General features: G+C 36.3%; 1 protein-coding gene across 2 annotated transcripts in view; it reads right to left on the bottom strand.

The window, feature by feature from the left end:
• Positions 1-5,162: 5,162 nt before the first annotated feature.
• The window catches only part of MDM1 (Mdm1 nuclear protein), a 245,355-nt gene continuing 236,602 nt past the window's right edge, over positions 5,163-13,915 (bottom strand). For both annotated transcript variants that reach the window (XM_053716829.1, XM_053716830.1), the window contains 2 exons: positions 6,745-6,801; positions 5,163-5,409 (listed from right to left, as the gene is read on the bottom strand). In XM_053716829.1, the coding sequence (XP_053572804.1) occupies positions 5,300-5,409; positions 6,745-6,801 (167 nt within the window). In that variant the 3' untranslated portion in view covers positions 5,163-5,299. The remainder of the gene's footprint in view (positions 5,410-6,744; positions 6,802-13,915) is intronic.

The following is a 13,915-nucleotide window of genomic DNA, read 5'->3' as shown; positions in this document are numbered from 1 at the left end:
AGGTCTATTCTTGTCCTGAGGTAGGAAAGATTCCTTTCCACCCATACTCTCTGAAATGATTTCTGCCAGACTAGGACCAAATAGAGTTTTACCTTTATAAGGTAAATCCAAAAGCGTGGCCTTTGAAGATACATCAGCCGACCAAGATTTTAACCACAAAGCCCTGCGAGCTAGAACAGTGAAGCTAGACATCTTAGCTCCCAGTCTAATTACCTGCATGTTGGCATCGCAGATAAAGGTATTGGCCAGTTTAAGAGCTTTGATCCTATCTTGGATCTCCTCTACTGCAGTCTCTTCTGATATCAGATCAGACAGGGTATTGTACCAATAAAATGCCCAAGGTAGCTAGAACCTCTTTCAGAAGCAACTGGAGATGTTCAAGCTTAAATCGAAAATTAACTTCTTCAGATTCAGAAGATTTGTCCCCCATAGTGTCAGAGTTTGAGATCTCACTTTCAGAAGCTACTAAAGTCTTCTCCTCATCAGACATCTAAGAAAGGTTGACCAGCGCAGATTTAGATGGGTTAGAAACCTTACTAGCAGACAAATGTTTAGATTTCCTCTTACGCTTACCCGAATTAGGGAAAGCAGACAAAGCTGCAGAAACTGCAGAAGTTATCTGTGCGGCAGAATCCCCTGGTAAATAAACACCCCCAGGAGGATGAGAAGAAACAGAAGGCACAGAATGAGAAACAATTAAAGCTTGGGACGTTTGAGGAGAAAGCTGAGGCATGTCACGCACAGCAGTACCCTGAGAGACACTTGGCTCAGAAGGGAGTAACTTGTCTTTGAACTTTAAAGTCTTAGCTAAGCATGAGGAACAAAATTGCATAGGTAAAACAATTTGAGCCTCTACACATCATAAACATTTATCCATAGAGATGGACTGATCCTGTTCTGAGTCCATAGCTACCGTAATTAGTTCCCACTAAATCATATTGAAATGAGAAAAAAAAATATATGAGCAAAATTCTTATTCATTTGAGCCCAAAAATCCATCAATATGAGACCTTAAACATGGAGGCTAACACAATTGAAGTAACTAGTCTTTGTGTAAACATTTTTTAAAGTGCAACCTCAGGCAAAAGCGTCTGCCTGTGGCTCCTACTGTAACCGGAGTAGGAACCCACTGGTAAGAGGAGCGATAGTCGTCAGCAGAGATCCTATCCTCCAACAGAAAGAGTCGATCAGCAAAAAACAGTAAAGTCTGTACTTCTAAACTCACGCCGCTGCGCTACGACACAGCGGAAATCACGTGAGCGGCCAAAAAAGAACCGTGCCACAGATAAAAAGTGTGCGATAGTGAACAACGGCCTAATAAAGTACCCTTCATTTCATGATGTTGAACGTTAAGATAAAGCGAAATTTGGACAAATATAAAAAACAAACAAAAAAAATGACAATTAAATTAAGGGGAAAAGCAAGTAAGCTACATTAACCCTTAAGTCTCTCTTCTCATTTATAAAGTGCCTGTAGTCTGCCTTTAAACATATTGACCCTGTTGCCAATAAAGTTGCCCCTGAAAGTACCCTTAACCATAGAAGGATAAACTGAGTCCCAAATATATCCACTTGAGGGTTAACCTCAAAAGTGCTGTTTTTCAGTACCTAGAAGGCAAAAGCACTTACCTGTGGATCCAGTTGCAGGGCAGATAACAGTTACTCAGGTGTGACCGGTACTCCACTCCCTGTCAGTGAACTGTAGTAAAAGAAAGAACAGAGTAACCAACCCTGGCTTTCTGCAAAGGGGTAGCAAAAGTGTTAGAAGTAAAGCAAAGCCCACCTCGCTGCCTTCAAACTGCTAAAAGCCACCACTACTCTTATTAAAGGGATTGACGTGGACACAGCTTGACCCCAATCCTTGCTTGCAGGGAGAAGTACCCATAAAAGGATTAAATATCTTCAGACACCGTCTTCGCACATCCTCCATTGACAGAGGCAAAGAGAATGACTGGGGATTATGAGTAAGGGAAGTTACACTTAACAGCTTTGCTGGGGTTCTCTTTGCCTCCTCCTGCTGGCCAGGAGTTGAATATCCCACTAGTAATTGGAATGATGTTGTGGACTCTCCATGCCATAGGAAAGAAAAAGTTAACTTTTTTTTAATTTGATCGCATTTGGCGGTGAAATGGTGGCATAAAACATATCAAAATGGACCTAGATAAATACCTCAGGTTGTCTACTAAAGAAAAATATAGGTAAATAAAATAAAAAAAAAGGCTTTATTTCTGTTTTAATGTAGTGATAGCAAAAATGCTAAAAATGCTCTGGTCATTTGGGGAAGTTTTAATCTGAAATGCCCGGTATTTAAAGGGCTAAAGGGACAGTCTAATCAAAATTAAACTTTCATGATTCAGATAGGATATGCAATTTTAAACAACTTTCCAATTTACTTTATCATCAAGTTTGCTTTGTTCTCTTTGTTGAAAGCTCATATGCTAATTTCTAAGCCCTTGAACGTCGATTTCTATCTCAGTGCATTTTGGCAATTTTTCTACAACTAGCTAGTTCATGTGTGCCATATAGATAACATTGTGCTCACTTCTGTAGAGTTATTTATGAGTCAGCTTGGCTAAGATGCAAGTCTGTCAAAAGAACTGGTGTAAGGGGGCAGTGTGCAGAGGCTTATATACAGTGCTGGTTATGCAAAAGTGGGGAATGGGTAATAAAGGGATTATCTATCTTTTTAAACAATAACAATTCTGGAGTAGACTGTCCCTTTAATAAAAAGGCCATAATGTTCAATTATAATTAGTAAAAAATCTCAAAGAGGCTGCAGTGCATTCTGTAGTATTCAGAACTCTGACCCAGCAACATTATTCTCAGTGATTTATTGATCAGTGTATGAGCTCATTTATATATGTATGCAATTGGCCACAACAAAGAAAATAAGAAAAGCCATACTCAATAGCCTTCCAAGGGGAATTTCCTAGGATGGCAATACAATGCAGATTTTACCAACAATGTGACAGCTGTAAATGCTTTTAAAGTAACATATTATTTGCAGACCATTTACAGTGCATCACTTACTTATATTTAATATGGTTATATAACAATTACTTTAATGCCCTTTAAAAAATCTTATCTATGAGTGTGTGTATTATAATCTCCAATCTGTGATGTGTGCGCATCCCTGGCTCACTGGTGCGGTTCATCCAAGGGGCAGGCAAAAAATATCAATCTAGGATTAAAATAAACACATTCGGGGGTAAAAAAAATATGTAATACTAATATGTTGGAAAATAATGTAAAACCAAACATTTTAAATGTTATGCTGCAGTCTGATAACTACACTTGTGAATAACTTAAGTCTCTATTTTAAAGCTTTTCAAGAGACGTAAATTTTGTATGAACATGTTAGGGCTTCATATTCTGATTAAATATAAAAATAATCATCTCAAAGGTTGCACATACTGTTCATACTAATTATCTGCACAGTCTTGCATATTGTTTTATTCTGTACATAGTTCATGCTGTGACATATTCAAGGGGTATTATAATGATTATACACTTAGCTCCAAAAAATTAAGATATATTAAATAAGCCGCCTCATGGAATGAGGCTTCAGAATATATTTTACAAAATTGTAATTGCCATTTTTTTGTTTAGATTTAGAGGGGCAATATACAGTAATAATAAAATATCTATGTTATTGGAGTTTAAAGGAACATTGTAGTCAACTTTTTTTTTATTGAAAAGAGGACATTACAAAATATATTTTAGTTTTTTGAAAAATAAATCGTTTTTTTTTTTTGTCATACTTGCAGAGCCGTGTCCCTCTCCACATGGTTTTGATTAATTGAACAAATTATCTTATTCAATAACCTGAAACCCAATTCTGGCCTGTTTCATATATTGGCTATATGCATGCTGTTTTTTTTTCCAACCAAGATTTCATAGAATCTCAGTTCAGAGGATAAAGTGATGGTAAATTTCAGACTTTTAAAATGTTGCAATAAAAAATATAGTAGTGAACAAGCAAAACCGCATAATGTTTTTTAAAAGTGTATGTGTATATATATATATATATATATATATATATATATATAGATAGATATTTTATAATAAATTATTTATAATCCTATTTGATATCTTCTGTTCCTCCACCACCCCTTAATTTCCTCTTTTGGCAGGGCTGTAACATAAAAAAACAGTCCCACCACCCTCTACAAAGGCTTCCTAAAGGCTGGACATCAAGAGTGTCATATGACACACACACTGATTGGATATTCATTGGAACTGTCAAAAAAAAAAAAAGTTTGTCGCAGTGGGTTAGCATAACATTGTAATAGAAGCATTACTATATGCACGGATTTAATACTTTTCACAGATATATAAAAAAAAAAAAAGTACACATATTCTTTTTTTAATGGCAAAGATTACATAAATGGCATTTGATTAGCTAAAGTTTACCATCACTTTAAGAAAAGCATTTGTTTACTGGTTTACCAAAAAGTTAAAAACATAGATCAAATCACACGTTTAAAGGGACATTAAACTGCTGGGTACAACTACAATAGCATAGTGACTACTCATCATGTTATTGTTTTATCTCATGTGCCTGCAACTCTCTTTAAAGCCATTCTCCAAACCCCTATAAAGGTGCCAGTTTGTGAAGTTCCGTATCTTCCCGTTCGGTATACTTGCACTTTGTGACAGAAATGGTACGCATTCACAGATCAGGAACATTGTTGTCTTTTCAAGAAGCCGTTTCATGCACAATACAGAGGACTTTCGTATATGTATGTGACTTTAAAACGGTGTAAACAAACTATAAAAATGTAAAGCTCTTGTAAGCTAAACTTAAATGCATGATATAGATATCAAAAAGCCAGAATAGCTTAGTTTTAACTTGGTGGTGCCAATTAATAAAAATAAACTAATACTTTACTCGTATTTCATAAATATTTTTACAACTAAAGTAATTTTAAAAAACACTCCTTCCTATTATTCTTGTGCTAAACTTTGTCTTGTATACATATTTAATGTCCCTTTAAATATGAACTTCTCACATGGCCTATTTTTGTTATAAACGGTATCTGGCTGGTAATCTGTGCTCATGATTTTATAAACCCAGGAAAAATGAGTTTATTATATGTCTAAAAAAATCTAAATATCTGCCTGGTTTTCACTTACAAATAAAATAAATAGAAGCTGCCAAAGTACAATATTTAAATTTACTTTTAAATAATTTCAAAGATTAAAATATAACAAAACACAAAGCAGAATATTTTGCTATAAACTATTCACAGCAAAACTAAGAAAAAAATATTTTGTTTTTAGTAGAGTAAGTTGCATTTTCACTTTTTGCCCCAAAAATGTTCTTTTCTTTTCTGTGCACGTTCCAGAACCTGTGAAGCCAGAGAGCTTGACGCAGCAGATCTAGCAGAAATCTGGGACAGTCTGTCATCTGCAAAGATAAAAATGGCACAGAACATTACACTTTCAAGTACAAATATGACTAATAATTTAGGTTTATAATAGGAAATGACAGTGCTTTAATAATGTCAGGTTACAACCGTGTCTATACTTATTTGATACAGACCTATAGGTGGGAGGCTATAAACTCAAATGATAAAGGTCAATTTGCGAAAGTATTTGATCGGTGGCTACTTAAAGGGACATTGCAGCTGTGACAGAAAGATTTTGCACATAAAAAATATATATATATATATTTATTGATCTTTATTAAGGAAATGTATAGATGTAGAATACAAATATCAATATGAGTAATAATGAAGAGAGTAAGAAAACTTTGACAATATGATGATGAACAGTAATATAGTCCTACGTAAATGTCCCTGGAAAAAGAAATAAGAGAATATATGTATGACCTATGAGCCTCACATTTTACATATTAGGATTACAATGAATAAGAACAAATACTTAAGTAATTAAAAGATTAAGTTTTAGTAAAACATATGTAGAATATTGGCAATAATGTTAAATATGGGAAACGAAAAAAAAAAAAAAAAAAAAAAAGGGAAAGGGAATTCTCCCCTCTCTATTTTGCACTTTTATTAGCAACAAATGCCTGTAGTAAAAGCTATTACTGTTCAATTTAGAGCTTCTTTTGTGCATGGACACAGGGAACATATTTAGATATGCTTAGTGCAACCAGATTATATTTAAAACTAAAAGCCACTCATGTGCATTTCAATCTTGGCTACAATGTCCCTTTAATATTTTTTTTTTTTAACTATGACTCTATTTTGACAATGTAGTCTTCACAAAATTGTTTTATTTGTATGTTTGTGCACACATACTTCAGTGCCAAATCACCAGCTATTAAATTCTATGAATTTAATTTGTATAGTCAGAGTTACAAATCTCAATTGTAAACATTCATCCAAATCACATTTGTAAATGTAAAATAAGTTAAACTGTAGAAAATATATGCAAAGGACAATGAAGAGATGAAAAGAAATCTTGACATGCTATTTGCAAAAAGCATGCAGTAAAAAATGTAGGTGGCAAAAAAATTACAGTGAAAATGGCCTAGATTCAGTTATACCGGTTAGTGAAACTAATATCTTGCAGAAACAAAACTTGCCACAACATGTCAACTTAAAAATTGATTTGTACCCGCCCTCCTCTCGATGAAAAGAACAAGTTTCACTGTGAAGGATACTGACATAACAAAAATTCCTTCAAAACATTTCACAAGAAACAAATTAAAAAAAAAAGTGTAATAATATTAGTAACAATAATCATCTAATATCATATAAGACAAGTAAATATATACCTTCAATATTGTCATCCAAAAATGAAGTTTTCAAATAGTTTTGACTGCCAAAGTTTCCTAGAGATAAGAAAAAACGGTATCAGATAATCAGATTACTGCTTCATGTTACAGATATATATACGTTAAACAAGTAATTCACACATGAAAAACATGTCTTGACTCTTAACCCCATTAACAAACCTTTGAAACTAAGAAGCTCCGTCTACCAACATTTTACATAAGGCTACTAATAAATCCTCTGTCAATGCTTATCATCTATTATAGCCAACTTTTTGTGTTTGAAGAACAATGCTTTAATATCTACTGCAGGGCTTGACAAATCACATTTCCAATGAGCCATGACTTGTACAATGTTACCTCTAACTGGTAAACCATACAGAATGATATTCGTCAGTGTGCATAAAGCTCACATCTTTGCCTTTTTTAGACACCAAAGGTGTTATATTCTGTTTGAAAAATATATTGTACGCTCATTTTACGCAATACATTAGTTGGGTGATCTTTAATTCCTATTAAAAAACATGATTTATGCTAACCTGACAAATTCCATTCTTTCATTGTGGTGAGAGTCCACAATCCTTTACTCATGGGAATTTCTTATCTACCGCTAGGAGGAGGCAAAGATTCCCAAACCCCAAGAGCTCTATTTAAACGCTTCCATCTCACATATACCTCAGTCTAATGAATAGCCAAGTAAGTGAGGTAAAAAAGGATTAGCAGCTATAAAAGGAACAGGGAAAAATATGTGCTCAAAAAACAAATAAACATTAAGAAAAGTGTGGGGGCTTGTGGACTCTCATCACCATGAAATAAGGGAATTTATTGGGTAAATATAAATTATGATTGCTTTCATACAGGTGGTGAGAGTCGACTATCCCTTACTCATGGGAACGAATACCCAAGCTGTGGAAGTCCACGAGTAATAACAAAGGGACAGATATGAAAAACATCTGTTTCACTGAGAAAATAAATCCACAACCCCACAAAAGTTTTTGTTTTAGAATGCACTTAAAAAAACAGATACAAGTCTCAAGCAGAGACAACTGTCTGTAGGACCTTTCTATCAAAGGCTGCTTTAGATGAAGCCTTTCCAAGAACCGGAAAAAAGAACAAATAAACTAGAAGTCTTCCTGAATACCTTAGTGGCATCTAGAAAATATTTCAAAGCCCTGTCAACATTCAAATAATGCAAGGATTTTTCCAAAGCATTCTTAGGATTAGGATATAAAGAAGGAACAATAATCTCTCTGTTAAAGTTGTTAGACGAAAGAATCTTAGTTAAGAAATTAAAAGCCGTCCTTAAAACGGCCTTATCCTGGTGAAAAATCAGATAAGGAGATTCACAAGAAAGAGCAGACAATTCAGAAACTCTTCTTGCAGAAGAAATAGTCAAAAGAAACACCACTTTCCAAAAAACTAGTTTAATGTCCAACTTATGCATAGGGCTAGATTTATCAAAGCTGTGGGGGGGGGGGGGGCGAATTTACCCGTAGGTAATCACCATTGCACACAAGTGCAATTTTACACTTGCGTGCAATCCCGCCCCCTGCCCGCGCACAGCCTATCATGCGCGGGCAGGAGCTGTCAATCTCCTCGGTCAGACTAGACCACGGAGATTGAATTTCGCGAAAGGTTATGGAAGCGGCGGTTGTGCTTGTTCTTGTGAGAACTTGCAGCCGTAGGGCTTTGATAAATCGAGCCCCTCAATAATTAAATAATACAAGCTGATTTGTAAAACCAGATTTGTTGCTCTTGTATATATAAACCCAGAAAACAATATTAGAGTAATTGGGTAAAATAGAATGAGCAAATTACTAAGATATTAGTAATGACTGCTATGTTTGGATTTGCATATTGAATAAACACAAGTTATGCAGTTAAACAATGTTAGATATTCACAGAGAAATTGCTACTGATAATATTTGTATAGCTCCATAATTAATGTATCTGATATGAGAGAAGATACAATACGAAAAGTCTAAGTTTATATGTCCCAGGAGGTAAACATACTTGTGTATTGAAATGCTGCAGGCTGTTAATGAGAAATACACAGAAATGACCAATGCAACACTTGCAAAGCAGGTTCAATAGATTAAGGAGAGTAAATATGTGTGCTTCAAAAGTTATACAAACACAGATTCAGTTGTAAAGTAACAAATGGAGAAATGTCTCTGAAATAACACTTTACCTTGCAGGTGACTCGTTAAACTTAAAATATGATCCTGTGGGGAGAGGAAGTGTGAGAGAGTACCTTCATTAAGATCCCAAGCTTGTTTTGTGTAACAAAGCAGGCAAGGCAGTGTGCAGACTGTGGATCTGGAGGAGGAGCTGAACTTCTGGTAACTTGAGTTCCGTAGAAGCGGTAGTTGAAAGGAGGAAAGCACAGCGCCTTGATTGTAAAAAGAAAGGATGATGATAAATCCTCAGCTGGAATAACAGGAAAGGTTGTCGAGGTCCGTAGGTTAGATGAAACAGCTGCGTGAATGAAAAACAGGCAGACAAGACGAAATGTTTGTTAACACAAGCCAGATGACCTGAGGAGAAAAGTGAGACTCACACAGAACACCTGCGTGAATGAACTTTAATTTTCAGGTAACAAATCCAGTAGGAAGGTTGTATAAATAGCAATAGGAAGTAAATAGGAGGAGATATACCTTAAAGGTATATCACATATCCCCCTCCTCAAGGAATCACCCCATGGGATTTCAAGTGAGGTTTTGAAGGGTACTTGCGATGAAAAGCAGCCAGTAAAAAAGGTGCATGAATGTCTGAGTGATATTGCCAAGAGTTGTCTTCTGGTCCGTACCCTTTCCATTTAATTAAGTACTCCAATCTCTGATGTCTAACTCGAGAGTCAAGTACCTCCTCAACCTCAAACTCCTCTTGGTTATCAATGATGATTGAAGGAGGTGGCGGAGCTTGAGAATGAATATGAGGGTTAAACTTATATGGTTTCAGTAAGGAAACATGGAATGAGGGGTGCATTGTATAGGCTTCAAGCAGATTCAATCTGACTGCATTCGGATTTATAATTTTGTTTATAGAAAAGGGGCCAATGTATTGGTTGGCCAATTTCTGAGTAACTGTAATTTAAGATGTTTGATGGACAACAAAACCAAATCACCTATCTTATAGACAGGACTTGGTCTATGCCGTAGGTCGTAATAATGCTTTTATCGCTCTTTAGCCTCTGTGAGATGTGTCTTGAGAATATCTAGTCTTTGTTTCAGAGTCATGGAAAGTTCAGAAGCAGCTGGAGCGTTAACTGTAGCTTTGGTGATGGATATAGTGGATGGATGGTACCCATAGGTAGCAAAGAAAGGAGTCATCTTAGAGGATGATGAAATAGAGTTATTATAAGAGAACTCTGCCATGGGTAGATAAGATACCCAGTCATCTTGTAGATGTGTTATATAACATCTCAGGTATTGTTCGAGAGTTTGATTTAACCTCTCTGTTAAACCATTTGTTTGTGGGTGATAGGAGGTGGAAAACCTAGTATCTATCTTTAGTATCTTACACAAGGACCTCCAGAAGGCGGAGGTAAATTGTGTACCTCGATCAGTAATTATGGTTGTTGGTAGGCCATGTAAACGTACAATCTAATTAAGGAAAACTTTTGCTGTGGTCATGGCGGTTGGTAGTTTTTTGAGTGGTATGAAATGTGCAAGTTTTGTTAAATGGTCAATAACTACAAGAACTGTATTGTTGTGAAGCAGGTAGTTTGACTATAAAGTCCATTGAGATGGTAGACCATGGTACATCAGGAATTGGTAAAGACGTTAAATAGCCAATGGGTTTTTTGTGATCTAATTTGTTTCTTGCGCATGTATCACAAGATGTGACATATTCATGGATCAGTTGCTCCATTTGAGGCCACCAGAAACATCTTTTAATTAATTATGTAGTCTTTTGAACTCCTGTATAACCTGAGAGAACGTTATCATGAAAATGGGATAAAATTAATTTTCTGAGGGGTTTAGGTATGCAGAGATTCTTTTCATGGTAGATTAACCCAGATGATGTATCTTTGATACAATGTGTAGGAAGGTGAACTTCATTTTTTGAAGCTTCAATTATTTCCTTTTCAAAAGTAGAAAGAGAACCTAAAAACTTTTCAGGTGGGATTATGAGGTTCAATGGGTCTTTTTCAGGTAGAATATCATGGATTCGGTATAAGGCATCAGCTTTAGTATTATGTGATCCGGGTCTGTAGGTGATTCGAAAATCGAATCTATCCATGAACAGAGCCCATCTAACTTGACGAGAAGACAAGGTTTTATTCTTCTTTAGATACTCAAGGTTCTTATGATCAGTGTAAATCAGAAAGGGTTCCGTGGACCCCTCAAAAAGATGCCTCCAATGTTCCAAGGAACACTTGATGGCCAGCAATTCTTTGTCTCCGATGCTGTAGTTACATTCTGCTTGAAGAAGTGTTCTAGAATAGAACGCTACAGGATGTAATTCTGAAGTAAGTTTATCTTGTTGTGAGAGTACAGCTCCTATGCCAGAATTAGATGTGTCTACTTCTAGGATAAATTGAAGGTCATAATTGGGTAATCTTAGTATGGGTGCTGTAGTGAAATTTTGTTTAAGTTGAGTAAATGCTTCTTGAGCATCAGTAGTCCAGGAAAATCTGTGATTTTTGCTAGTAAGTTGTGTCAGAGGTTTAATTATAGACAAGAAGTTTTTAATAAACTTCCTGTAAAAATTAGAAAACCCCAAAAATCTCTGGAGAGATCTAACTGAGGTAGGTTGGGGCCAATTAGTTATTGTAATCTTAACAGGATCCATTTGAATCTTGCTGGGAGAAATTATGTACCCAAGGAACTTGATCTTGTTGACATGGAAGTTAAATTTTTCGACCTTAGCAAAAAGTTTATGTTCTCGTAACCTAGTGAGAACCCAGCGAACATGTTTCTCATGTTCCTGAAGATTTCTGGAATATATTAGAATGTCATCGAGATATACGATAACACAAATGTCAGTTAGATCTCGGAATATCTCATTAATGAAATGTTGGAAAGTAGCCGGGGGGCGTTGCAGAGCCCGAAAGGCATAACATTGTACTGGAATAACTCATACCTCGTTCTAAAGGCCGTCTTCCACTCACCACCTATTTTGATTCGGATAAGGTTATACGCGCCTTTTAGATCTAGCTTTGTGTATATAGTTGCATTTGTTAGACGTTCGAGTAACTTTGGTATTAGATGTAGAGGATAGCGGTTTTTAACAGTAATGACATTGAGAGCTCTGTAATCTATTATTGGCCTTAAAGTCTTGTCTTTGTTTTTAACAAAAAACATAACGGCAGCAGCTGGAGACGTAGAGTGTGTAATAAAACCTTTTCTTAAATTTTCATCTAGGTAAGTACGTAGATGGGTAAGCTCCTTTTGTGATAAAGGGTAGATTTTGCCGTAAGGTATTTGTGAGCCAGGAATGATGTCAATTGGACAATTAAATACCCTGTGAGGTGGTAGACGCTCGGCTTCCTTCATGTCAAATACGTCTAGTAAATCCTGGTATACCTTTGGTACTACAATCTCAAGACTGGATATGGAACAGTGAGGGTAACAGTAATCAGATTGAAGTGTAATTTTATTAAGTGACCAATCTATTGAAGGATTGTGAGTAAGTAACTAGGAATACCCTAATATGATATTCAGTTTGTCCTTTAAGTGTAGATAAAAGCAAAGGTATTGTGTGATGGGTTATCGGTCCTTTTTGTATAAAGGAACCATCAATTAACTTGACAAAAATGGGATTATGCTTACACACAGTGGGTATTTTTTTTTTTTTACAATGAACATCCCAGAAGCCCCGAGTCAATTAGAGCCTCATTCTGAATGAGTTGCTGATCCCACTGTAAAGAAAGAGGTATCATGAGTTGAGTGGGATTCTTAATATTTAATACATGGTTAATAAGATTTTTATTACCCTTCTTCTGTTTTGCCAATAAAGGACAAGTGGATACTGTATGTTCCTTATTGGCGCAGTAAAGACAAAGGTTTGACAATCTTCTTCTTGTCTTTTCCTCTTGAGAGAGAGGTCCTTTGATTGTACCGATCGGAGTGGGATAAGTATGTGTCTTTTCCAGACTAGTGGATGGAGTATATGTATGTTTTGGTGTGGAATCATAATCTTTCAGCTTTTCTCTCTCTGAGCCTTCTATTCAAAGTTGTACTAGTCCAGTGAGAGTCTCAGGAATATCTAGGTGAGAGAGTTCATCTTTTAGAGACTCTGAAAGTCCTAAATGGAATTGATTCTTCAAACTTATTTGATTCCATTGGGAATCTGGCGCCCACATCTGGAACTCTGTTATGTACTCCTCCACGGTTCTTTTCCCTTGTTTTAAGGCTCGTAGTCTGGTTTCGGCATTGATTTGTGAGTTGGAGTCTTCATATAGACTAGCCATAGCTAAAAGAAAATCTTGTAATTAATCTAGAATGGGGTCGTTAGACTCGAAAAACTTATTAGCCCAGGATCTGGGCTCCCCGAGTAGGTAAGCGATAGTAGTGCATACCTTTATTCTCTCGTTATGATAAGTACAAGGTTTAAGGGTGAATAGAAGGTTGCAGGCATTTCTAAAGTCCCGAAACTCTGAACGTTTCCCTGAGAAGGGAGTTGGTAAATTTATATGGGTTCTGGGATGGGGATGTCAGATTGTTTAGGAGTCATACAATCTTTTAATAAAGCTTTTAAGACAGTATTTTCAGCTTGTACCTCTGTCAAGCCACGGGCCAGGTAATCTATTTTCTGATTAAGAATGGTGATGTCACGCTCGGCCGCTGGGAAGCTCCGGCGGTCCTCTCTGTGTGCTTGATTGGCAGGTAGTCTGAGCCGCCCCTTCCTGATGATGTCACTACCAGGCTTTTTATTCCGGGCTTCCTGTTTCTTCAGTGCCCGTTTGTTTGTTCCTCTTTGTGGCTCCTGTGAGGACTTCGCTGTGGAAACTCTCTAACTGCTGATTTTCTGTTGCCAAACTCTGCAAAGACTGACTATTCTGGGTTAACCCTCAATCTTCCTGATAACCTGTTGCCAAGCACTGCAAGTACTGTTTATTCTGTGAATCTCTCAAACTGCATGTTATCCTGTTGCCAAACTCTGCAAGTACTGTTTATTCAGTGTAAACTCTCAAACTGCATGATAACCTGTTGCCACAATCTCTGCA

Source organism: Bombina bombina, chromosome 6 (assembly GCF_027579735.1).
Source record: "Bombina bombina isolate aBomBom1 chromosome 6, aBomBom1.pri, whole genome shotgun sequence".
In the NCBI taxonomy this organism is placed as follows: Eukaryota; Metazoa; Chordata; class Amphibia; order Anura; family Bombinatoridae; genus Bombina; species Bombina bombina.
This window is presented reverse-complemented; position numbering and strand designations above follow the sequence as displayed.